The following is a 27,010-nucleotide window of genomic DNA, read 5'->3' as shown; positions in this document are numbered from 1 at the left end:
CAACTATACAGTATATTATGTATATAGGTACTCTATGTATAATAGTTGATTGTATTCTTAATATCCATTCAAAGTTGTTGGCCTTCACGTTATCTTACCCACAACCCACACTAATCTAGAAAGCAATTTAACCTGGGTGTTTGTAACACTGTGAAACCTAATGGGTAACCCCCATTATAAAAAGGAAGATTAATGAATACCATACAAATTTTCAAATAGTTGCAACCATCTTATAAAGCTTGTCCAATATACCCAATATTTACTCACTTGCAAAGAGATCACGTTTTTTGGCAAGTTCCTGAGCAACAATGTTGAGCTCATTGACCGAGTTGTAGCCACGGTAACGATCAAATGTGACACAGGAAGACAGTTCTACCATCAGATTGGACAAGGTGGTGATCTGATCCATTAAGTGTCTGTTCTGCTGTAGCATCACTGTCATGTTGGCTTTAAAACCGAAAGAAAGAAATGAATAGTTTTAAAGTACTTTCATGTAAACAGCTTTAATTGTAGTTAATAAAAATAAATAAATAAAAAAAAACATTTGTTGAGCCTTTTTTTATGTCATGCCCTGCTGTGTCATAGCTTAGGTGAGGTTATCTATTTGAATACCTGTGTGTCAAAGTCAGACCTTGAAAAAAAAGGACTGCATAATCATATCATGGAGAGACACCTTAAGAAAATCATGTTGGAATGAGTATTATGTTTGCACAACCCCTGTTCTGATAGCGTGGATATTTCAAAGGCAAATAAGTGAGGGAGGAATATAAACGTAAGTCTGGTATCTCCAGTTTATAAAAGTAAGACCTTCAAATGCTCACTCACAGAAGCTGCTGAGCGTCTCCTTCATTGCGTCGACATTGATGTCTGTCTCTGTCTCAATGAAATTCTTCACAAAGGTATTGCCGAGGGAATTCTGACGAGAGGGGAAAGAGAGTGAAGGATACGATGCACAACATCAAGATTCAGCTGTTGGAAGTCATTGAAGACCACTCCAAAGTTTATCTTCAGACTTTCAGACTATAGCAAGCCAGCTATAATAATCAGATACACAGAAGACAGTTACCTGCAGCATTGGCAAAGTGTAGCTAAGTATTTCAGCAGATTTTATGATGTAGTTGGAGGTTTGAATCCAGTCTTCTGAGTTCTTCCGCAGGTTTGCAAACTCCTGCAAGGTGTCATTGGCCTGAGAAAGGACAGAACAAGGATGGGAGCATGTGAAATAGTTGTGTATCAGCAAGATTTCATCATCTGTTTTTGTGTACTAAAAGTCAAACCTGCACAAAATAGAACTAAGCTAGAAGATAGTTGTGCATACTGATGGGTGTATACTGCCTGCAACTTTGTATTTTTTGCTTAATAAATGGGAGTAGGGGGTGCACGGAAATTCAAATTTGTTACTGATAAAAAAGCTTGTAACAGCAGTGACAAAAGAATTTTGTAAAAAGCTAAAAAAAAAAAATCAGCTGAGGGATTTTGGAGGATTCCGATAATAAAATACCATTTTTGGATTATGGAAAACAACTATTTAAAAATGTATTACCTGTAACTGTAAGATTAAGTACCTCTTAATTGAATTTACACTATGTACTGTTTACCTTCTCCATTATGGCCCTGGTCACGGGTGTGTCAGGGCTGAACAGGATTTTTCCCATCAGCAATGGTTTAAGGAAAGCCCAGGCAATGGCTCCTCCTGTGGTACTGACCATGTCCAGATACATATTTTTACAGAAGGGAGCTACACAAAGGAAAAGGAGAAGAGAATCATTTTTTTAAGTTAAGATGTTCTTTGACATTTTCCTACAGTCGATAAACCTCAAAATATGAAAACCAACAGCACATAAATCACATAATGTTTTCCAACTTTCCTACAGTGTCTGCAGAACTTAGTTCATTTATTTTTAAGGCACTATTTGATTACTGATAAGGGAAACAAGATACAGTTTTAACAATGCCTGACTTTAGGATCAATTAGCGTGTTCATTTTTGGCCTTTTTGCTTGGTAATGGTAAGATAATAGAAAATAGAAGCTTAATTAAGTTGGTGAAAGGTGCTAAAAGTATTTAACCATCATTGGTAACTTCAGATTTGCTTGGAGTAACTAGCTAACTAGCAAACAGAATTTCTGTTCTGAGATTCAAAAGTCAAAAAGACTTTTTGTTGGCAAAGGTGTGACACATCAGAATTCAATTTAGGGCAAACAGAGGATTAGGATACTCGATGCTGTTACTGCCGACTTTGCATATTAGGCTAAGAAGACAAGAAGAAGAAGCTTCTCTCTCACGTGCATTTAAAAAAAATAAATAAAATTAAAACAGAAAATCCAAAAGCCCCAAATCTCTCCTCTTCTCTACATACTGGCATTTTGTGGAATGTTGAATCTAGCAATGAGCTTATCCATCTGTTGAGTGTCAGAAGTGGAGGGATCTGATTCCGATGACATGGGAAGTTTGGAAATTCCAAACAGACCCTTAATACCGTTACTGCACATCGCTCGAGAGAGGGTGTCAAATGAATTTTGGCTAGAAACAGATCTCCGTCTTCTTGTCAACTGGGGGAAAAAGAAGAAAGTATAATGAGAGAATATAATCTAGTTTTTTGTCAGACTAATTCATTTGTCACATCAATGAGAAATGGGTAGTAGTAAGTTGAGATCACACGAACATACAGCTACAGAAAGAAAAAGTAATATCAACAAACACAAAACTAATAAGCTAATAAAACACAAACAGTCACGATTTTAGTCTTTATTGAACCCACCCGCTAATGGTGTCCTACCATAAAAACTATGCCTGCATGTGGTTGACTCATGAAGACAGATGTTAATTCACTCATATGAATCCTTCAAGTCTTTAGTTTTTAGTCTAGAGATGCATTCTGCATTGTGCCCTTCTGTGGAGAGTAGCCACAGTACCAAATTGTCTCCACAACATGTCTAACTGTGGCCTGATGAAGCCTAGTGTTGCCATCACTTTTTTCACCATTACTTTGCCTGTTTAATGGGTGCATTTCATAAAGACATGGAAGATCATGACTGTTTTTTTCAGTTTTCAGTTTTTTCAGTAATATTGTGTTTGTTAATATTTGTGAGTGGGATCAGATCACATTTCATGACCAATTGTTGTAAAAAACTTGCTGCAAATTGCAAACAGTGCCACTAGCTGAATGCTCTGATGGTAAGCAACGGTTAATGTAGTAAAGAGAACACACTTGTAGAAATTCACTGTCAGTCACCACGCTGAGGTCTTGGATTTTGAGCAAGTAGTTTTGCAGTTGATCAATAGCAGGAAGAATCCTGTTCATCATTTCTGTTATACTCTTTGCCATCTGAAGCAAAAATTCCACCATGGTCTGCAATTCTTCAGACAACACCATCTGAAAGAAAGGGAGCAATGTTTAAACATGTTTTTAGACATGTTTTTTTCTTTCTGTATGCTTTAGATTCAACAATGCTTTGACATGTTTCATGTTTCCTAAATAGTAATTCTTTTGTGATGTGATGCTTTATCATTTTGATCTTTTTATGAGGTGGGATATGTATTATGGACTACAGCAGCAAAGTACTCTTTCAAAAATGTTTTAATTATTTTTACTTATTTTCAAATTAAGTGGCCAATTTTATTTGTTTAAACATTTTAATTGTTTTTATTTGCATAAAACTGCCTGCTAAGTCAGTAGCTCTCCTCATTACAGTGTTAACATTAACTAAACAGTAAAAGTGCGGACCATATATTTAAAACACTGCCAAGAAGATGCACAGAGCTAAAGGCAATTCATTTTCTTTGGAGTCCTTAATATGAGAAAGGCATTTGTTTGTCTCAACTGAATCACATAAACCACAAATTATAGAAATGTATTACCCAGGATAACTTTCATACCTTTTTCAAAAAATTTCTCCATCTGGATAACTAGTGCTGTAACTTGGCGAGTCTCATTTTCAAATAAGAAAGCTGTGTTTGAGATTTGATTGTTTGTTTTCTTAGATCAAATGGAAAAAAACATCAGTTATTTAAATGTGTGTGTGTGAGAGAGAGAGCTTTGTTTAGTGAAACATCTTCTGCTAGAAAAGCCTTTTTCCCTCACTCACATGTTCCTCAAACAAACATAAAGTGCTTTTGACTGAAAAATAGAATAAAAAGAAAAATAGCCATTACAGCAGAATGTGCAATCATCAAATTCACATGTTCTCCAGTATTTTTAACAAAATGAAGAAAAAGCTAGTAAAGAAAGTCAAACTGTTATTTTTCCTTTTGAAAAAAGAGCCCGTTTAAATTTAGCCTTACATTGTAGATGACTTCTTTCATGTTGACATGTTGAACCATCAGTAATGAGAAGGTGTACCACTGTTCAATAGACATAGAGCAGAAGGTCTCAAAGATGACCACATCTGACTCTTTCCTGTTTACAAGTGCTGCAGGGTTGCAGTGCTGCAGGTTGATAAACCAGGTGAGGATCTGTTTACAAAAGCATTTAAGAGAGTAATGGAAAAAGTTAATACTGGCAACAGGGACACATCACAGACATAAACCATGTTCTTATACTGCTATATACAACTGAGACAAGAAGTTAATCTCAGTGCAGTAAACGAGCTTTTAAGGTGACAGTTTGGAACCTGGTGGGTTTCATTTCTCCCCCATTTAGGAAAAAAAAAACTAATAGGTTTAGAGACTGGTCAGTTTTAACTCTCAGAGCAGAAGAATAGTGGAAAATCAAACATGAACATTTTGAATAGTAAAACATTGAATGTTACATAGGTCAACTACCCACAGTCTTCTGCAACCAAACCCAATGCTCTACCACTCGTCAAAACACTGATTAAATGTTTGCTTACACACTTTTAATATGCAGGGTCAAAGATCAGTGGCATTCAGCTTGTCCCTTCAGAAGTCGCCACAACGTTACGCATTTTGATTTGGCATGAGTATTTTACGCCGAATGCCCTTCCTGCCACAACCCTCACATTTTTAACAAGGTTGCCCTTGGTGGCTATTCAGGGCCACACATGATAGGGTGGGATTTGATGCCACGGCTTTCTCCCCCACTGAAGCACAAGGCCCCCTACTCTTTTAATATGCAGGATATGTAGTGTAAAGTTTGTGTATAGATACTTAGGAGGCCCCTGACTCACCTCGGAATTGTTCTTTGGTAGAGTGCTTTCCATCAGCAAGTTGAGAAAAGCTGAATCAAAACCCATTCTTTGCTGAACATCCAGAACAAATGCTGTTTTATTCTTCAGCAACTCACCAATCGTCACCACTCCTGAAAAAATAGCAATGTTCTGATTTATTTTACTTTATACACAACCTGTATAAAGTACCTTTATACAACCTTCATGGAAGCAATTAAATGTGATCATACACAAAACAAACAACAGTAAGGATTGCAAAATCCTTACTGTTGTGCTGTGTTGCACCCCATAGATTTCACATTGAAATATAAAGTAGTATTTATTATAGTTTCAAATACAGCAACCGCTTTGATGTAGGAAAATGACTCACCTGAAGAGTTGATGCTAATGTTGAGAGAATTTGAGATGCTGCTGATGTTAAAGTTCAACTGTTGAGTCAACACAGAGGTCCTGTAGCCACATACGCACATGCAGGCAAAGACACACACACACATCACAATTAGACAAAATATACATCTATTATACAATTTCTTTAGAAGAACATTTGCCTTCATTTTAATAAAACAAAAATGCTGCCAGGCATCCTGCAGGCTGGACTAGCTAAGGTAAATATCTAGTTAAATCCACACAAGGAAACTTTGCCCACTCTCCCAAAATGACAGCAAAGTGATGCCGGTTTGATTTTACAGACTCCAAAACAATTAAAATCCTGTGGGGTAAGATTTAAAATGTGCAAGGACCCAGACCAGTCTTTAGCAATTTATTCCTAAGAAATGAGAACTAAAGATCAACATGATAGTGAAAGTCCTTGAAAGAAAAAAAAATTAAGGATTGAAACAATTCCATACCAGGTCGCTTGGAAAGTGTAAGTGCTAGGGTCTCCGAAGATGGCCTGGAAGATGGCGTCGTTCAGAGACGTCACGTTCATCAAAAAACCCTCAACCAGGACCTGCAGGCTGGGCAGAAAAGTGTAACACAGCTGACCAGGTTCCATAGAGAGGGACCACATCAGCAGACGCACAGACTCCATATTCTCCAAGACACATATCTACAACAAATCATCCACATAAGCACAATTAGGAATTTCTGGATGTGTCTCAGAAGTATATAATACATGCAACAAAATTGCACAGTTATTTAGACTCTGACCACCCACTGTGGTGTGAGGATTATTACACTTGATAGTTAGTTTTGGGATTTTGGGGTTATGATTAAAGCCTGTAAATTTTTTGTCTCACTGTGCTTTAGGTTGTCCACAGAATCATCAGAGAATCTCTAAAGCATTTGATTAAGCTGGATTTTTCTCAAATGTTTTACTCTTGATCATTTTGTCTTTCAGGATTTCCATTTAAAACTAATCACAGAATACTCTGCAGTGGCACAAACTCATGGCTTATGGCAAATAATCAAAAAACACATCAGCATCACTGTCAAAATTTTGTTCCAAATGCAACCAAAATCCAATTGGTCTTGTTGTTCTTTCTATTATTTAATATATGTTGCAGCTTTACAACAATTACATACAATATAAGTACTTACAATTAAATATCTGCCAATCAACACACTTCTAACAGTGCTTTCAGACATTGTGAAGTAATACTTTTTCTAATTTCAAAGCATGATGGATAAGTGAAAGTGGCAGGGTAATGCAGACACCTGGGATCTCAGTTGGTTAAGTTGATTTGTGAATTCTGGGTCTGTCAGGTTGATCTGGGGGAGCTCAGTGGCTGTTTGGATGGTATTCTGCAGGAGGATCAGGATCTCTGTAAAGGGAGGTAAAAGGAAAGAAGAAAGAAAATAAGAGTTGGGGTTGTTAGAGTTACAGTAGACAGGAAGATGGGATTGGAAAGTGAAACAAGGGCAGTAAGGTCTGTAAGGTGACAGAATAACATGACATCCCACTGGGCTTCATTACAACTCGCACCATTACAGGGCAGCGTCATCAAGCAGCAGGCAGCAAATGATGTGCTTAAAGTGAAGCCCTGTACAGGAGCAATGGGGCCAGAAGGGCCAGCAGTACGAGATGCCGTCGTGCATTAAAACACATCTGACAAGCCATGAGAAAAGGCGCAACTTCTGGCAGCAAGATGTGATGACAGAATATTTAATTAAACCAAAATTAGACAATGGTAATGTTTAATCTCAGGGTGCTCAACAGCTAGAGGCCTTTGCAATTACAACAGTTCTCTGTGTGTGAGCAGGTTGTGTAGACGTCAAGGTACGGATGCTTACAAAGTAATTCTATGCACTAAAAACATTATCACACAAGCACAGACGCCAATTAAAAGGAGGTCATAGATGTCCACTTGTGTGAGTGCAAGGGGAGACGTTTAGCGAGGGCGGACAGGATAAGTGATTGAATTCTACTTTGCTAATGAGATTTAAAAAGGTGCTGAGTGGCTTTCTGCTGGAGAAGGGCCATATGGCCCAGGGCTCTTTGGGAGCTCAAGCTAAGCTGGTGTGAAGTCTTATTCCTCATATCTCCAGAATAAATTATGCTGCACTACAATCTTGTATACATTAACAACAGTATTAACAAAATGCTTTATGGCCTTTCCTCCTTCTTGCAATAGCTACGAAGGTCAGAAAAAAGGGTGGCACATCCCCAAGCTGTGTGACGGGTTATAGAATATGTGCATACTGGCACAGCTGGTATAAAACACAAGCTGCAGCTCTATTGAGCTCTACATTAAAGCAACAATTAGATTCCAGACTGTGGAGTCAGTAGATAAAGTTACTTGGAAGAAACTAAAAGGATAAAGAACCATTCATTCTGTGATTCTCTATGTTACTAATAATTGGTCTCTTCTTATTATAAAATACTCCTTTGTGCAAGGTGCCTGTAAATGTCCAGACTGAGCCACAGAAATGGTGCATCCGAACAGTAGTTACCTTGAGACTCATTGGCCAGTGCTTTTGTGATATTTCTGAGCACTGAGGAGAATGGAAAGCCATCAGGAAGCATATTGGCAGCATTGGACAGAAGATCCAGTGGTGGTCTGTGAAAGAATAAACATGGTCCGTTTATGAAACCGGAACGGGAAGGCAAGGTTAACATAATGACGATTTAGGCAATAAGGCAAATTAAGAAATAATTTTTAGATGCTGAATTTACAATAAAGAAAAGGCCAAACATGTTTTCGTGATCTTTTCATAGATTTGTTTCCTGATTCATAAAGCAATATTTGACCCAAGTAAATGACACTTACATCTGAAATGCATCTGGTTGAGTGAGGGAGGAAAGCACTCCAAGGGCAGCATTAATGGCATCTTCCTGAGAGGCATTTAAGCCCCATGGCATGTCATTCGAAACTCCCTTCACCACAACACTCAGATCAGGATTGCCAATGAACATGTGGACAGTCTCCATAATTTCTTCGGTCGAAGGAGGAACAGACATAGCTTTGAACATGGCAGGGTAGTTGATGTAGAACAGGTCCATAAAGTCGTTCATGGGGTTACTCATCAGCATCAATGGTAAACTGCTTCTATGAGGGACCACTGTGTAGTTAAAACCTGTCATTTCTTGTTGAATATTGCCCAGTTGTTGGACTATAGGTGGCAGAGGACTGCCAGTGCTTATCAGCTCCCTCACTAAGGCAATTATGTTTCCAACCAGTTCTTCAAACAGCCCCATGTCAACTAGCATGTCCATACCCATCGGAGTTGAAACATAAACGAGAGGATTGACAATGTCATATATCTTGGGCAGAACCTGGGCCAGGAGATCTAGCCCCACCGCTTCAGTGGAGTCCAACCATGCAGTAATGTCGACCACCTTTTGCACAATCGAGCTTGTGTTACTGGATGCCAGAAATTCCTCCAAGCCTTGATAAATAATAGGTTCATCCCCCAAAATCTGCAGGTCACTCAGCAGTTTCACAGTTTCCCTCATCATTTCAGTAAACACTGTCTCATTGAGTTTGGACAGTTTTTCCCACATCATAGAAATAATGTTGTCTGAAGTGATGTTTGCATCATTGGAGACAAACCATGCAGTAATTTCAGCCACCGTCTGCACAGTCAAGCCTGTGTCATTGGATGCCATGACTTGCTCCAAGACTCTGTAAACCTCAGGTTTATTCCCAAATATCTGCAGATAACTCATCATTTTGACAGCCTCCCCCATTTTCTTAGTAAAAGATGTCTCATTCAAACCAGACAAATCTTCCCACATTATGGAAACTATGTTATCTGGGGTGATGTTTGTGTCAATGGTGGTCAACCATGCAGACGTCACTAGCCCTTTCTGCAAAATCAAACTTGTTTCGTTGGATGCCAGGAATTTCTCTAAGGCTTGGTAAACCATAGGTTCATCCCCAAATATGTGAAAGGTAATCAGCAGTTTGACAGCTTCCCTCATCATGTCAGTAAAAGATGTCTCATTAACCCTAGACACATTTCCCCACAACATGGAATAGATGTTGTCTGAGGTGATGTTCATTTGATTGGAAATCAACCATGTAGTAATGTCAGCCACCTTTTGCACAAAACACTTTGTGTCATTGCATGTCAGGAGTTGCTCCACGGCTTGGGAAACCATAGGTTCATCCTTAAATATATGCAAGTCACTCAGGAGTTTCACTGTATCCCTAACCATTTCAGTATCAGATGTGTTATTAAGTCCAGAAAGGTTTCCCCTCAACATTGAATACATGGTGTCTAAGGTGATGTTCCCTTGAGTTGAGACCATCCAGGCATTGATCTCGGCCAACTTTTTCAAAACCAAGCATGTGTTGTTGTTTGCCAGAAACTGCTCCAAGATGTGGTAAGTCATTGGTTCATCACCAAATATATGCCGGTCCTGCAGCAATTTGACAGCTTCCCTCATCATACCAGCAAACGATGTCTCATTGAGTCCAGAAGAATTTCCCCCCATCATAGAGAAGATCTGGTCTGAGGTGATGTTTAAGTGACTGGAGATCAGCCATGTAGTAATCTCAGCCACCTTTTGCACAACGGCGCTCGATTCATTGTATGTCAGAAGTTGTTCCAAAGCTTGGTAAACCATAGGTTCATCCTTAAATTTATGCAGGTCACTCAGGAGTTTCACTGTATCCCTAACCATTTCAGTAATAGATGTGTTATTAAGTCCAGAAACGTTTCCCCTCAACATTGAATAGATGGTGTCTAAGGTGATGTTCCCTTGAGTTGAGACCATCCAGGCATTGATCTCGACCAACTTTTGCAAAACCAAACATGTGTTGTTGTTTGCCAGAAACTGCTCCAAGATGTGGTAAGTCATTGGTTCATCACCAAATATCTGCCGGTCCTGCAGCAATTTGACAGCTTCCCTCATCATACCAGCAAACGATGTCTCATTGAGTCCAGAAAAATTTCCCCCCATCATAGAGAAGATCTGGTCTGAGGTGATGTTTACGTGATTGGAGATCAGCCATGTAATAATCTCAGCCACCTTTTGCACAACGGCACTCGATTCATTGTATGTCAGAAGTTGTTCCAAGGCTTGGTAAGCCATAGGTTCATCCCCAAGTTTGTGCTGGTCCCTCAGGAGTTTCACGGCTTGCCTAATCATTTCCGTAACAGATGTCTCATTCAGAACAGACAGGTTTTTCCACATCATGGAAAAGATGTTGTCCAAGGTGGTGTTTGCAGAGGTTAACATCACTGCAACCTTGTCAAAGAGGTCCTGGAGTGAGCTGTTGGCTTGAACAAGATGGTAGTTGTTTAGGGTGTAATGCAGTGCATTCCCCATAGCTTTAATATACGGCTGGAGGAATGGTGCCTCTTTAACCAATTCATCTGAGAGCTCTTTGATGGAAGACAAGCTGTAGAGGAGAGAATAACAGATTCAGTCTCATTGAGTCTCATTTTGAAAATATTAATATGAATTACAAAGCTGAGATGCTTGTAAGGCCTACTGTAAAGCCATTCTCTGGGCAGTAGACTAAAAACTAATCTAATTATTAACCACAGTCAGGCAAATGCAAACCATTTTTATTCATTTCTACAATAGAATGATTCCATGGAGCTTCTCAGATTTGGCCAGGAGTAATATTTCTTTTATCATAATCCTTTATACTTGTTCACATAGGTTTCCCCATCTCATCCTTGATAATAGACTGGAGTTTTCCACAATGACCATTCATGTAGTCAGACCTGACTGATTTCATGTGATATGCAGGATGTGATTTTTATCAGCATGCCTGACTCATTATTGCAGCTGGCATATAAAGGAAAATCAATTTTAATAAGTTGTCTCGGTTAGCTGAATCATGGTTAAGCCACTATCTGCAAGGGCCTGCCTATTTTCAGGCAGACTCACAATAAATTAGTCAAGTTGAATACAAATATGATCACTCCAATTCTCTCTGTAATTATGCTTAAATTAAATTGGCCTGATGCATAATGGATAACTTAACATTAAATTGAGTGATAAGTTCATATACAGGAGTCTGTGATTCTACATTCAAATGCAAGTGAAAATAATAAAAGAATACACAACAGTTCAACAGTTAAATGAAATACTACCAAAAAATGATCAGATGAATGCAGCTTTTTTTTTGTGACTGCACTATATTTTGATATGACTGCATCACACTTTCCTCATATTCTAATGACTGCAGTGTAGCCTGATCTGTCTGATCTACTGAAGCCTTGGTTGGTGGGTAAAAAAACACGAACAAAAGATAAAGTTTATAAATGTTCTGCTAGCAGTAACATAATGTGACTGTAGCTGTAAAAAAAGTCACCTGTTTTGCAACTGCATGTCCTGGAGCTGTTTCTTCCAGTAAAGTTGTGCCTCAGGACTCAGAGACTGGTTTGCCAGCATAGAGAGTTGGTTTGCAAAAGCCCCGATTAGCATCTCTGTCACAAGTGTTTGGTTAACACTGACTTGGTAGAGAGACTGTAAAGTGTTGACAATCCTTACAGCTGCGGCCTTCACAGTCACTGGTCCCATGTCCATGTGCTACAGAGATAATATACAGCATAGATGGACTGTTAGCAATTGTCTGCTTTCTCTGTGTGTCAACACTGCCATCAAGTGGTGAACATATGAATCGGGCTTGAGTGTTACAATTTTAATATATAGTCCTATGAAACAAATTTACAATCTTAAAAGCTCCTAACCAATTAGTTTCTTTGCAATTTCTTGTTTAATATAGCGTGCATGTACTCACATTGATGTTCAGGTGGGAATAAACAGTCTGAGCTGCAGCATAAGCCCTCAAAACAGGCTGCAGGCTTATGTTGCACCACATAGACATAGTGGCATTGGTTAACCCTGCTGCCTGTCTTACTGGCTCCCATTCCTCAAGAACTTCACTGCACTCCAATGTGCCATTAGTCTAAAGTGAAAAATAACAACAAACATGTCTTATTGTTTTTAACATGCTTTGTATGGTACGGTGGCACATCAGTGCAAGATATATCAGAAAAGACAATAGTATTACACACTGACAAAACACTGACATTTTACAAAACACAACAGCATTGAAAATAGGGCAAACATTGTTTCCTCCTGACTGGACAGTTCATCAAGATCCCTCAGAAACACTCATTGGTTTGATGGATTCCCTTCTAGGCCTGCAATTATGGGACTGAATTTTTATATGTTATCAGCTGAGAAGGTTTCAAATATATTCTAATATTACAGACATAATGTCAAACCAATGATCCATGTTGAGGGTTTGGTACTGTCCAATAAGGGGCAAGCTGTGTTGTTCCTATCTTCCATAATCTGAAATGTAATTGTGTTTTGTAAAATGTTGCCATGTTTTCTCTTTTATTGTGAAATGTGTTTTGTGAGATGTCATTGTATTACACAGAGACCGGCCACCATAAATATGTTCTTTTCAGGAGGCAAGACCAAAAGGGAAATATAAAAAAGTTTCTAGGAAAAGAGGGCAGTGGCATAACCGAAATGACAATAATCCCTTTGTTCCTCTGAGTGACAGCATGACAAAGAAAAGTACAGACATCTCACACAGGTACTATCATTTCCTACAAACTAAAATTGTAGGTAAAACCCCACAAATTCTGCATTTGCACACACAATGTACATTTCAATGTTTCCAGTATTTGTGTTACACCAAGCTAAGGGTTTTCTGTGGAATCTGTAGCTTCACATTTACTGTACAGATATAAGAGTGCTATCTATGTTTTCATAGATGCCTATCAGTTATCAGCAAGAAAGAAATATTTTTTTAAATGTTCAGCTACCCATTTAAAAACTACACATATCAAAGTTATCCATTACAATGTGCAAGCAATGTACAAGAATACAAGTAAATGTGATTCAATACAATACTACAGTAAATCATATTTATAAAGGTAATAGTTTTCATTGACACTGTCAGATGTGATGATCTTATTTTATAGAAATTTAACACAAATTACTCATAATGTTATGGCTCAATTTTGTGTAGGAGAGATCAAAACATTACAAAAACACTTGTTAACATACCGTCTTGTTTTTTTCTTTTTTGCATTGCACTGACTGATGCACATTCTCTTATCTATGAGTAGCGCATTAAAAATGTTATGTAACTAATCCTAGCCAACATCTTATTGACAGCTTTTTTCTGATAATGTCACTCAAATGTTTGACACGTGCATCTGATTTCCATCCTGGTATGAAGATGCTGTCTTTCAAAAGTCTTTTGAAGTAAATATGAACCTACACATACTTATGTACATGGGTGAAACAAAGACTGGAATGCCCTCAACCTGCTCTTACATCAGTTAAATGTTTGATAAGCACTGATAAATGAGCTGTGACAGGAAGATAATAAGGGTATGATTAATTGCAATCGTGCAAGACGATTCATGCAATGATACAGTAGCTTTCATATCCTTCTCAGTCGCTCACATACACATGTCCTGTAACGTGAGGAAAAAGTGACAAGATATGTACCGTGCGTTCGATGGCCAGCTGCATTCTTTCTGAGACTTCCGACAGGTTAAAATGACTGGTGTTTATGGACTGTGCAATTTCTCCCATCAGGGTAAACAAGGGCATCTGAAGACTTAGTAACATCTCTGAGAACGAAAAAAGACAGAAGGTCTGACTAACATATGAATTACTTTACTTGAATACCTACAGGAGGGAAAAAACAACTACATTTAATTAGTAAAATAAACCAAATATAATCTACATTGTTTCAGGCATGTCATGGTATAAAAAGGTGTGCTTACCAAGACTAGTGTTATACATGTTTTTTAATTTGCCTTGTATGTCATAAACGGTATAGGATTATTATGTAAAAGTGATCGTTTGAAGAGTTTATCCTAATCCTGGTTGCACAAATGTAAGACCACAGCCATGCTCTTTGGTAGCGTTCTCACCATTCTCTGCTTCAACAACGTTCACCAGGTTTCCTATGATGGTTTGAAACTGTGGAATAACAGATGAGACATTGTCCCATAGCTCTGTTCCTTCAAGGGTTGACAGTAGGGTTTCTAGCATCTTTTCAAGGCTGTGATGAAACACAGGGTGTTTGGATTTAGGACAATTGCATAAGTAACTGAACAGCAGTCTCTTTTATGAAATAAATAAATAAATAAATACACACAAGTACTCACAATTACACATAGAAAAATCATGTTATTTCAAATTAACAATCTAACCAGAGCCAACTAATTACATGTTTGTCCTGCTTTCACTGCCAGTGCCAATTACATGTACCTGTCCCATGTGTCTTGGTCTGCCTTTCCTGTCATCACCTGCTCCAGGACAGGAGCAAGATGAACAAAGCTCTCCAGAGATAGTGCAGTTGTTAGTGAGCTCGAACCTCCCATAGCAAGTTGCCAAAGTATGTTCAGGGATTTGTCAATCTAACAGAAAAAAGGGGGGAAATAAAAAAAAACTTTGCTCACTGGTTCATTTAAATTACATAATTAAAAGTGGATAAAATAAACAAAAATGATCAGCTTCTTGTACAATAGTAGTAGTATTAGTAGTAGTAGTAATTTCTCATACCGTGTCAGTGATTAAGGACATATTTTCTACTGATGCATTCTCAAAAATTGACCAGAGACTCGTGTTGCCTGAAATTAAAAGAAACATTATTTACAAAGTAAGTTTCAACCACAGTGTTAAACATACAAAGTCCTCCATGTGAAACTTTAAAAATAGTTTTACTTTGACCCACAGCTCTTACGCTGTCTGGCATCAACACTTGAATAATGGAGCGCAAAATGCGGCCTACACTCCATCGGGATTCAACATGCTGTACACCTACAGTGACACTGACAGGTTAACTTGCCTTGGCCAGACTCCAAGATAAAGTGAGTGATGTTAATGAGCAGAGAAACGTATGGCTGGGCCGTGCTGTTTGGTGGCAGGAAACTCTGGACTGTCTTCATCTCATTCAAAATCCTTCAGAAACAAGACACATCAGCATTTCACATTTGAACATGTCTCAGCACATTTGAACATGTCTCAGCACATTATGTCTTTTAAAATGTTATCAACAGTTTGGCAGATGACTTAATTGCATGGAGTCACTCTTTTTGTTTGGTTTAAAGGATTCATCTGGTCCAGGGGTTGTTTCTAAGGATGGCTGGAATTCAAGGACCTGCTTTTTTTAATGTAGTTATGAGACTGACTTCTTAAATAAATTTTTTATACTACAAATACTTTATAAGTAAGATGATAATTAATATTATTACTAAAATATTGTTTCTTTGTTGCATTTCATCGTTAATAAAAATTTGTTCAAAGTTAGTTTTTTTATTTAAAGCAAAATATAACATACAGTAATAGCATTTGTGTCCATTGGTCCAACGAAACCAATATAGACAAAATAGCTGCATTACTCACATCTGATTCCACCTGTCCGGTTCACCATTTGTGAAGATGTTCTCAAAAAATGTGCTTGCAACTTCGAATACATATTTGAGGTATTCCTTGCACATGTCTGGTATGTCTGTATGTTCGATGACACTCTCAGCTGTCTTGAGGATAAAGAGGGAAATGTTATGTGAAGAGGCAAAACTCATGCCTGGTTGCACAAGGAGTTCTAATGAATTTTCGAAAATGTCCAGGATGTCCTGCTGAGTGGAGACTGGCAGGGGATCTGTTGCCTCAGGCAGGATCTGCATTACACTTTGTACTGCATCCAAGATGGCGGCTATGAAGTCATCACTCTGTAGGCCACGTGGCTGCTGTGCCAACATTAGGGCCTTGCTTAGGGACTGGGTGATATTGTCAATGACAGAGAGGTAGGCCAGCTGATCCTCACTGAAAAATGTATTCAAAGACTGCAGCAATTGTTGGATCTCTTTAACATGGGTGGAGGTGTTCGTAGAGGAGTTTCCCCATTGGAGCAAATTAGTTAGGGCCAACGAGACATTCGGTTGTATCATCCACTGCTGTATGAGATCGAGGTATTGCTTAATTTGGAGCTCAGTGGCATTTAGAATGGTTGTGTTGAACTCAGATCCTGAGATGGTATTGTCAACCTTTAAGTTTAAATTGACTAGGTCAAATAGATGCTGGAGAATCTCAGTAACTGTGTCACCAATTTGTCTCAGCCCTGCACCATCTATTGGGTACTGGAGGTTGTTTATCAAAAACTCCACCTGGCTCCTGACAAAAGAAGAGAAATCTGTTTGTGCCAACTGTAATGTCACTTGCATTTGTGTGAGGTAGAAAAATGGATGAAGTAGCTCTGTGACTGAGCTGTTGCTGGTAATATTTTCTAGCCTTTTCAAGTACCAGTCCACAATGTCCAGATACATTTTCTGGGCATACACAGAGTCCATCATCAAGGTGGTGTTCAACTTTTCATTAAATCCTTCCTTGTTTCCAAACAGTTGTATCAGACCTTCCACCATTTTGATTTCATTCATGATCTCTGGAGTATACAGCTGGTTTTGCTGGAGGTTCATCCTGATATTGTCTAGGGTGCTGTACAAGGTGGTTATGAAAACCATGTTTGGATTGGAGCTGTTTGGATGAGCGATGTCATCTTTAATTCTACTGATGATTACCGGAATGATGGAGATGATGGCCGTCTCATTACGTAGATCTGGTATTTGCATCATGATGCTGCTGATCCCATCTACCAATTTTACAACACACTGAGCTGTCACCCTTGGGTCCTGCTGTGGTTCTAAACACTGGAGAGCACTGATAATCTCCATTATTTCATCTAACAGGTCCCCTACATTGACAGCTCCAACTAGTGCAGCAATGTTATTCAGCTCCTCGAGTGTCAGGTTTGACTGTTCCAGAGCCCTTTGGATGTCAGACATGGAAATATTTGGTGTGGCCATGATCAATTTGATAAAATGCAGAGCCTGATTGAATTTTTGCACATTGGAAGCATTGTGTGGACACAGGAAGAGTGAGAAGACAGTGGATGCAATTTCTTCAAATTCGAATCCATCCAGAACAGAGTTGTTTGCAGCTATTGTGATGGTGATATTACTGTTGTCTGATACCATCATGTCTACTATTTGATTGAGGAATGTGAAGATTTCTGAGATGCCAGTTGAACAATTATTGCCTCGTGCACATTGAGCCATTTGATATTCCAGGGCTTTGAAATTCTGAAGAAAGCCAGGAGCATCCTGTTGAAAACTAGGTGGAAGGAGTGCTACAAATTCCTGGAAAACAAAGTTCTGGACAGCCTCTGGTCCAGCCAAAGTAAGGTTCTGAAGGCTCTCGGGCTTAAGGAAGTTGATGATGTCCTTGACAACCAGGTTAACTTGTGTTGTGTTCAGTTGCCCACTTGGTAACATGGCATGCTCGATTTTTTGCAGTCTCAATAGAGACATCACCAATTCCTGAAGCTGGCGTATATACTGAAGAATGATGTCAGCTGGGTCTTGAGTTGTGGAATCCATAACGTTCTTCAGTAGCTCTATAGCACTGAGGATAGCCTCTGTAGTTCCTGCTAAGGTCTGGTTGGTGAAAGACTGGATGGCTTCTTTGAGAAGGGCCACATCATTAGAGGTGAAATACTCTGTATAGTTTAGCAGACTATACGCCATGATGTGGGACAGAGGCATTGTAAGGTTACCTTCCATGGAGAGCACCTGCATTATCAGCTGCTCAAGTTCAAGCATTGTTGGGTCTGTTGTGTTGAAGGTTAAAATTGGCTGGTGTATCTTGCCAAGCTTTAAGGCAATGTCGAGCACTGTGGAAACATTAATGGGGGCATCACCTAGGAACAGAGGAAGCAGCTGTGTCAGACCTGTGTGCTGTAGCAGGCTACTGAGTAGCGGAAGCACAAAGTTAGGGTTAGAGATGTTGCTGTTGGGAAGGACGGAGACGTTGTGGAAAAGGCCGTCCAAGTTAGCTGTCTGGTTAATCAGGTAGGCAGCGAGTGCATCTCCACCTTTGATTCCTTGTTTCAAATATAATGCCGTCAGATTCTTACAGATGTCACCGTACATATGCTGCAGCAAATTCACAGTTCCCTCGAGACAACTACAGAGAAAAGAACGGAAGAGAAAAAAGACAAACAAACAAAAACAAAAACAAATGTTGAACAAAAAAACGAATAGCATTTAGTTCATTTAATGTTATTAAGGAACAGGAATTGCACACTCATGTCTGTCTATTTAGTGTAAGCTAGTCAAACTATACTTAGCATGTAGGCTGGAAACAGGTTTTACAGAGGTTATTTATGTGCTACAACTTTCCTAGTATCTTGCATCACAGCAAGACAACGAAGGAATTGTTAGTTTAGAAGCTTCTAATAGGTTTTTTGTTTGTTTGTTTGTTTACTACGGGACAAATTAGTGCTAGCAAACTCTTTACAACAACATCCTATAAACTGTTAAAAGCTGATAGAGGGAACAAAATTCAACTCCATACACAGTGCATACATCATCCCCACATACAGGACGGCGGGGACGGGGGACGCTCATTAAAACTAAAAATCTTTATCACTTACTTCACCAGAGCTTCGTTTGGTGTCATCAGAGCCTGAGTCATAGCTTGAACAAACTGCGGCCAATTCAAACCAGTATCACAACGAATGGCTAAGGTGATGTTGTTCACGGAACCTAAACGTGAAGGTAAACATGACACATACATTCATGAAATGAAAAAAAAAGTCATGTTGAGTAAATGCTTCACCACGTAAGGAATAATAGGACATTATTTACAGCTATTTAAACCATGTATTTTATTGAGCTTTACTGTAGTGGCCCATTACTCATCACCACATGAGGAATAAAACCACCCATAGAACTGAAATTTACCAATTTATGGTTTTGGTCATGGTTTGCTGGAAACTCACTTTTTTTTAAGAGTTTTTTATTTTTTATTTTAGAGTTCATTAAATGAACTACAAAATAGACAGGTTGCATTCAAGCTTTTTATATATTGCCTCTTATTAAATCATAATTAGAGTAGAGTAGAGGAAAGACTCACAGTTTGCTGGTTGAGTTGTGACACCAGGTCTGTAGTTCAAAATCCAGTAAACTATGTGAAAATAGTTCTCCACTTCTGGCCACAGTTCACTTTTCTCAATGTTTCCTCCAAACGTTTCCACAAACAAGGAAACACTACAACCAAAGCAAAACAAAACATTAAAATGAGGTCACGTTAAACTACATAAAATGGTCAATTTCACAGCCTTGAGAAATGACGAGGCTTTACTAGAAAAATGTTTAGCGTGAATATTAAATCTTTCATTTGCTGAACAAAACAATATCAGTATTCTAGAGGATCTAGAAAATCTAATTTATCATTGCACCACAAAAAGTTGCACAGAGCACAGTGGCCCTGTGAGTAAAACTGCACAAGTAATTTATACAGTATAACCAACATTCTCAAGACCTTTGTTCAAGAGTCCCAGTAACATTAAGAGTGCTGGTGTCTGGCATCCAGTTCATCCAATATTCTCCATCAAGTTCTGTGGTCACTTTGTCCAAAAGCACTTGAAACTGCAGACTGCTATTGAACAATTTTTGCCACTCTGCGAGAATCATGGGAAGTGTTGCGTTGTAGTCTGCTTTGCCTGTGAGGGTGCTGTACAAATCCTGTGTCTGTGAAAACACGATGTGAAATAAGATAACGGACACCCTGACATTTGAGTTGAGTTGAATATTATGGACTGAAATGTAAACAAAACTAAATAAAAGTTTTTTCACATAGTAAGTGAATTGTAGGCAACATTTTTCATTAAGATGTATATGTTACTTGAATGAAACAGCTTGTACCGTCTGAATCAATGACTGCCATTGCGTTGGTAGAACTTGCAGTAGAGAATTGTTTTGGCAGATCACTGATCGCCACACCTCAATTGTTATGCTTTCAGTGTCCAAAAGCCACTCAAATGGACCCAGGATATCCTCACATGGTAAAGATCCAGACACCAGAACCTAATATAACATCCACAGGCAAAATAGGGATGTTATTTCAAAGTCATGGTATTTCAAATGGCTGTCAGTAGATTAGCACTAATATAAATTTTGACTGGACAGGATTTCAGGGGATCAGTTATTCATGTCATATTGTGATTTTTCTTAAAAGACTTTAATTATGTATTGTCTTTAAACAATGTTTAATTCCTCATTGTCCACTGTGAAGACAGTTACGAGTTAAATAATTTCTTTTTACAACCAAAAAGTAGAAATAAATTAAAGTTAATATTAAAGATTCTGTTAACTTGTCTTATTTACAGTCTACACATTACTACCATTGCTGAGGACTGTGACACCTGCCAGATTGGTTTACAGCTAGAAAGCCTGTAAACCAATGTCCTGAAACTGAATTGCATGAAAACATTACAATAAAATTTCATGGTTATGAAAATAAGGGACTAATAAAGAGGACTGGGATGGTCATTCACCTTCAAAGCCAATTCCACCCCGCTGCCCAGGACTCGATCGATCCAAATGCTTGCCTCAGTCTGGTTTGTCAGCAATGTTAGATACTTTTGTTGGAGTTGATCTGCATCTTTCAGGGCACTGACCATGATTTCTGCAAAGAAATGTGGAGTGGAAATATAGTAGTGACAAAGCCCGACGAGTCAACTACAGTTACATGCAGTGATAAAACAAAAATATGATTTAGACTAAAAACAAACTTACTGTACATTTCTGTTGTCAAGGACATGGCAGGTGTTTAGTTGAATGTGTGTCTCTGTCTCTCTCTGTGTGTGTGTGTGTGTGTGTGTGTGTGTGTGTGCGTGTGTGTCTCTTTGTTTGTGAGTATGTGTCTGAGTCCATTTCTCGGCAACTCCTCTAGCCCTACTTTCCTTTCACATTCAACATCAGTCTCCCGGGAAAGGGTGTGAACTGATTCCATCACCTCTAGGTTGCACAGCACACAGCGTGTGCTCGAGATAATAATACTGACTGAAGCAGTAGGTGACCCAAGTAAGTCATGCTTCATCTACTGAATAAAATATATTCTTTGAGCACATTAACGCATACATATTCATTTTGTTTATTTATTTGTAATAGCAGAATGTGTTTGCTGTTTGTAGTATGTAATTTATGTATTTTGTTTGTATGTAATTAATCTAAATATTGAAACAAATTTTATCTTGACAGATCATGTCTTTGCTTGTAGACATCAGATGAGAAATGATAAGCTCTTTTGATTTTTGTATGTTTGATGTTTTTGATGTTTGATGAAGTAAAATATGGTGCATTTTGTAATTCAGCATCCTGACAGCATTATATTTTAAAACAAAAGACTTACCCATTGTAGTGCTGAGGGCCAGTGACGTTGATTTCATTGTCTGGAAGCCAGTTCTGAGGATGTTCTGGAAGAATAGATTTACCCCAGGGACAATTTCTATAATCTCCATTACTACTTCACCAACAGCCAGAAATCTGTCAAAGCATAAGTCCAGGAGACTCAAATTAACATACAAGTTGTTCATATTGCTGTGAACACAAGACATCGGGGTGATATATTCTACTGATTTGTGTTCCAACCAATCAGCCACAACATTAATACCACGTGGTTATTTTATTTTTGTTGTTATGCACAGGAAGTCAGCATGAAAAAACTTGCTTGTCAATGACTGTGGGCTGACCATGACTAACAAGGTGTCAGAACACAGTGCATCACAGCTTCATAGATGCAGACAGACTAGAATGCCCATGCTGACCCCTGTCCACCCCCACTTTGAACACTAAAATAATACAACAAAATGCATTTTCTTTGACCAACTTTGGCAGATGCTTAATTAGATATTTGGTTATTAGCTTCTAAGAGATTTGCTTTTCAGCTATTTGCCAATATACATATGTATAGAGTATATATACAATCTCATTGCTACGTATAAAATATGTAGACAAGATATCATATTGCACTTACAGCTCCTCTTCAATGCTTTGTGGTTGTACGTCTACACTACGCCGTCTCCTTGCATTTTGGGAACCTGTCTGTTCTCCTGGGGATGAAGCTCCTGGGAAACTATTCACGATCCCTTTGATGAAGGACAAATCATGGGAAGCAACATTCTTGCTCCATGCCAGGAGAGTCTAAAAATGAAATGATTCAAAAAGAGATGAATAGTTACAAAATTTAAATAAGACAAATGCATCCCAATTAAAAACAAACAATGGAACAAATGGTTATCCCTTAGCTTTCTGTTCCAAAGATGTGACCCAAAAGCTACAGTTGATTGCTACTATGGGCAACGCCTTTTTTGTGGCTACAGACTAATAAATTAATTCATTCCTAATCTAATTACTCGTAGAGATGCAACTGGAATGTAATTTAGAAACAAAAACAAAACTACATTTAAAAATGCCATCCACCTACGCATATGTGGGTTTTTTCTGACATCTGTGACTGTCTCTGTAATAATAAAAGATCTTCATAGCCTACCTGCTTTGCCACCTTTTCAGGGCTGATCCAACCCAGAAGCATCTCTACAGTGCCTGTGCTACATGCTGCTGTTAGCAGAAACGAGTTGCTGTTGTTACACAAGTAGGAATGTACGATGTTCTTGTCCAGTGTCAGGCCGATGGCCTAAGACAGAGAAGAGGTTACAGTATTTATAATAGAACTGTGCTGAAACTCATATTAAAGTAGTGCCTCATTAAGGAAATACAATAACTATCATGCAAAACACTAAAGCAGTACTAAAAGAGTATTGCTTCAAATTATGTTTTAGAAAATAGAGTTTGTTCTCTTTTCACCACCATCCTCACGTGTCTCTTAATTACAGACTAAAATGGGGGAAACCAGACTCTGTCAAATTATTTAAAAAAAAAAAACCCACCAAAAAGCACCTCCATAGCTTATGTTAAATCTGATTCATATAAACCATAAAAAAATATTTAATTCCATTTCTCAGTCATGACCAGTAACTTTCCAAATTCTCATCTAGTTGGTGGCTGAGAAATGTTCCAGCCCATAAGCCTTCAAATTACAAAGTGACAATGGTGTTTTTATCATTAATGTGTTTTAAGGATTAAATTAACAATACATGCTTCTATACTTTCTCTTTGCTTGAGAGTAGATTTGAATGGAACCAGTTTGGCAACATGGGAGACAGAGCTGCTGTCATTATGATCTTAATCTTCAAATTTATGATAGGTCATGAAAAACTACAAGGATTTCCACTGGGGGTAAAACATAGATAGGAAAAGACATGTACAGTAATTCAGATGGGTACCACTATATTGCTTGTCACCTTCCCGTAGTAAAGTAACATATGCCGCATCGTTTGTTTTTAAAATACACAGTCTGTGGACATATAATTACACATACCTTGTCCAGTGGTATCTGTACCTCTTGCAAAACCCATTTCATTGTATCACTTAGTGAGTCATTCTGTAATGTGACAATCTCTCCGAGGGGGATAGACACATCTAAACAGAAACAATCCATATGTATTAGCACAGAATCTTGACTGACAACATTTTATCAGTGTTTTTATATACAGGGTTAGTCTTGTTGGCATTGTAGTTGTCATAAAACAGGATCTCTTGCCTTCAACATGGCTCAGAATTTAAAGGAACCAAAAGTAATTAGCATTTACCATCATATCTAAAAAGAAAAAGAAAACAAAAACGAATAATGGTCTATACCTTTGCCGGGCCAATTTTGAACATATTGAATCGTGTTGATGGCTCCAACAAGCAGTGGATGTACGTTGGAAAGTAAGGTATTAGCTGCAGGGAAATCGCTCTGGATGACATGCATAACGCTAGAGGGAGAACAAGGGCAAAATAGGTAATGATCAGAACAATATAGAATCCCCAGAAAACACTCGGCAGAACTAACAATGATTAAACACGTGTACTGCCTTGGTGCCGCTCTAAACTCTTAGGTCAGGGATATTCTGTGCAAAAATTATTACTTTGAGTGTTTAAACCCAATGGTAATATAGTATTTCTACACTGAATAGGCCTAAGAGATATTTTATGTAATCTCAGGTCTACATAATTAGCACCATATTTATAGAAAAAAAAAATCTGAAACGCTCTTTAGAGCGTGGGGGTTCATGCTCTATCAATAAAAGTACATTACCCCTGTAGGTCTGTGAGAAGTGCCTTCGTGCTGTTCAACACTTGGTCAGAACTGGAAGAGAAGAGCTGGGGAATTGTGAGAAGGCTTTCCCACAGCGAGGTCTGATTTTGAAGTTGTTCAAACATCAACAAAGTTTTCCCAGCTGCCATCATGATCTCATGTGGTTTTGTCAACATCAGCTCCGTCAGGATCTGACAACCGAGCACAAACAAACATTTGACATTGGAGTCAATTAAAAAATTGTAAGAGCATGAGTTGGTGTGTACACACACACACAAACGCACACACACACCTGGTTGAGTGTGAGGAGCGAAGTTTCAAACACAGTGTTGTTAGAGTGGCAGAAAGTGACCACAGCGTAGCTGAGATGGTTGGGTGAGGTAGCATTTATTATGGGCAGAGTCAAGGTGCATACAGCCCTCTTCACCAGGTTCACTGACTGCAGCATATCGTTCAAAGCCGCCTGGAAATGAACATAAAATATATGGATTAAGCGTATTATAACTATATTCAGTAAGTGAATTTTACAGAAAGTATACTGTATTTATTGCAAAATATTAATGTATACAATGTTTCATGTTTGAATGATGATTACAATTCTAATATTGTATTATTAGAAGAACCAAGCGTATTTAGATTCATAATCTACCATATAATTATTTATTGTTATTAAGGAAACTGGTATTAAGGAATATTACATTAACATGTTAACTTTAACAAATGGTTAATAATAAATATTATACCTTTATTGTATAAGACTTTGAAATATTTATTTAGTTTAAATATATTTATAATATTATTATGAAGTCAGTATAGTCGCAGCTGACAATAAATGTCCTATACAATAATATCACCCATGAGAAATAAGAATAAAGAGACATTTTTGTTCTACGTAAACCTTTGAGGCCTTTCTACAGCCTTTTACATCAGACAAAAAGGGTTCATATACTTTTAACAATGACCCATACATAAAACCAAACAAGGGTTTATTACTGCGATACAAGATTAAAAAAACAGGTTCTTCCTTACTCTCAGCATTTCTTCACCTATTATACAGTAGTTTAACAATACGCACCTGATCTTCCTGAAGTAAAGTTGTACTGGGACTCCCAAGAGAGACATTATTAAGCCTTTCTTGAAAAGGTGAACCTTAAAACACAAAGAACACATTGTTGGTGTCACGGTAATACCCAATATCAAATTCACCTCATAATTTATGAGAAACACAAACCCAGATTTTGGCGACAAAAGAATCCATATATCGTTGTTCATAGCGTAATAGTTGAATTTTTTTAGGAAATGTTTTTCAAAGAATAAGTAAAAAGACAACAAAATCCACCTAAATCTATTAGCTAACCTATTTGTCTCTTGGCTCCAGATTGAAATTTTCTTATCAAACTCTCAGCAAAAATGTTCATAATGTCCAAAATGTCAAACTAACCACTTCATAATTTATTACATTTTATACTTGCTTTCTAATGTTTAATCTACTGGAATAAAAACATTGTAGCTTAAACTCAGTCAGCTCAAATACAATACAAAAAAAAAGCTCTGTGAAGGTGATAACATACTGTAAACGTTTTTCAAGAACACCGTCAGTTGATCAGGGTCAACGCTGGAGTCACTGGCAAAGGAAAAGTTGAAGAAATCTCTGCCTTTTATCAGGTCTGCCAGCAGGGAATTCTCCTGGGGACTCGACCTGTCACACAGAGTCAAAAGGCTTAAGACCAAAAGACCCAATGTATGTGATTTAAACAAAAGAAGTCAATCCATCCTGAGTGATAAGGTGTTAAATACTTCTTTATGAAAAACCAACATGTTTCAGGGAAACTGGCTCATTTCAGTTCAATAGGTACCAATGTAATAGAATATAGTGAATAGTATAATTTGAACATGTCATCAGTTTGAAAAAGGTATATAGCCAACGTTGCATGTGAGCATTTGTGTGTGTGCTACAGCAGTAAGTTGCCAAAATGCCAAAATGCTTTAATTGCTATTTACTACAATTATAGATAAAAAAGATCTACAATGAAGACAGGACACTCAAAGAACACCACTCATTTTGTACAGTAAGACCAATGAAAACAAACACACAGAGTAAAGAGAAAACCAGGTGAAGCCAATAGAAAGGGGGAGGAGGCTTTGATTTGCAAAAACCCATAGACTGCTAACAAAAGCTTGACAAAAATGAAGTGGGCAGGAGATTTAAACAAACTCTTCCATCAGCATGTTAAAGGTTAGACAAACAGGTTTTTCTATTAGCTACCTTCCTCTGATTGGACATAAAAGTACAGGTAACAAAGGTTTTGAAAAAAACTCATGTTGCTATGACACAAATTACAACAAAGTAGACAGGTTGCCAATATTAAAGGTGTGCGTGTGTGTGTGTGTGTGTGTGTGTGTGTGTGTGTGTGTGTGTGTGTGTGTGTGTGTGTGTGTGTGTGTGTGTGCGTGTCATA

The 27,010-nt window shown here is 38.1% G+C and overlaps 1 protein-coding gene across 1 annotated transcript in view; it reads right to left on the bottom strand.

The window, feature by feature from the left end:
- abca12 (ATP-binding cassette, sub-family A (ABC1), member 12) overlaps positions 1-27,010 on the bottom strand; it is a 57,336-nt gene that overhangs the window by 27,048 nt on the left and 3,278 nt on the right. Inside the window, exons 5-39 of the mRNA XM_067515214.1 lie at positions 26,123-26,250; positions 25,627-25,700; positions 24,844-25,014; positions 24,552-24,742; positions 24,110-24,228; positions 23,790-23,890; positions 22,902-23,045; positions 22,386-22,552; positions 21,762-21,895; positions 20,905-21,035; positions 20,273-20,434; positions 19,890-20,098; positions 19,482-19,615; positions 19,000-19,111; positions 15,915-18,530; positions 15,358-15,470; positions 15,072-15,139; positions 14,778-14,926; positions 14,438-14,568; positions 14,007-14,131; positions 12,271-12,438; positions 11,842-12,059; positions 8,338-10,917; positions 8,021-8,127; positions 6,785-6,891; positions 5,977-6,176; positions 5,499-5,578; positions 5,129-5,259; positions 4,284-4,454; positions 3,211-3,375; positions 2,359-2,551; positions 1,599-1,738; positions 1,067-1,186; positions 826-916; positions 268-447 (exon numbers count right to left, since the gene is read on the bottom strand). Of these exons, the coding sequence (XP_067371315.1) occupies positions 268-447; positions 826-916; positions 1,067-1,186; positions 1,599-1,738; positions 2,359-2,551; positions 3,211-3,375; positions 4,284-4,454; positions 5,129-5,259; positions 5,499-5,578; positions 5,977-6,176; positions 6,785-6,891; positions 8,021-8,127; positions 8,338-10,917; positions 11,842-12,059; positions 12,271-12,438; positions 14,007-14,131; positions 14,438-14,568; positions 14,778-14,926; positions 15,072-15,139; positions 15,358-15,470; positions 15,915-18,530; positions 19,000-19,111; positions 19,482-19,615; positions 19,890-20,098; positions 20,273-20,434; positions 20,905-21,035; positions 21,762-21,895; positions 22,386-22,552; positions 22,902-23,045; positions 23,790-23,890; positions 24,110-24,228; positions 24,552-24,742; positions 24,844-25,014; positions 25,627-25,700; positions 26,123-26,250 (9,830 nt within the window). The remainder of the gene's footprint in view (positions 1-267; positions 448-825; positions 917-1,066; positions 1,187-1,598; positions 1,739-2,358; positions 2,552-3,210; positions 3,376-4,283; positions 4,455-5,128; positions 5,260-5,498; positions 5,579-5,976; positions 6,177-6,784; positions 6,892-8,020; positions 8,128-8,337; positions 10,918-11,841; positions 12,060-12,270; positions 12,439-14,006; positions 14,132-14,437; positions 14,569-14,777; positions 14,927-15,071; positions 15,140-15,357; positions 15,471-15,914; positions 18,531-18,999; positions 19,112-19,481; positions 19,616-19,889; positions 20,099-20,272; positions 20,435-20,904; positions 21,036-21,761; positions 21,896-22,385; positions 22,553-22,901; positions 23,046-23,789; positions 23,891-24,109; positions 24,229-24,551; positions 24,743-24,843; positions 25,015-25,626; positions 25,701-26,122; positions 26,251-27,010) is intronic.

The sequence above is a fragment of the Channa argus genome, chromosome 9 (genome assembly GCF_033026475.1).
Source record: "Channa argus isolate prfri chromosome 9, Channa argus male v1.0, whole genome shotgun sequence".
Classification (NCBI taxonomy): Eukaryota; Metazoa; Chordata; class Actinopteri; order Anabantiformes; family Channidae; genus Channa; species Channa argus.
The sequence above is the reverse complement of the archived record's forward strand: the minus strand, read 5'-3'. Positions and strand labels throughout refer to the sequence as shown.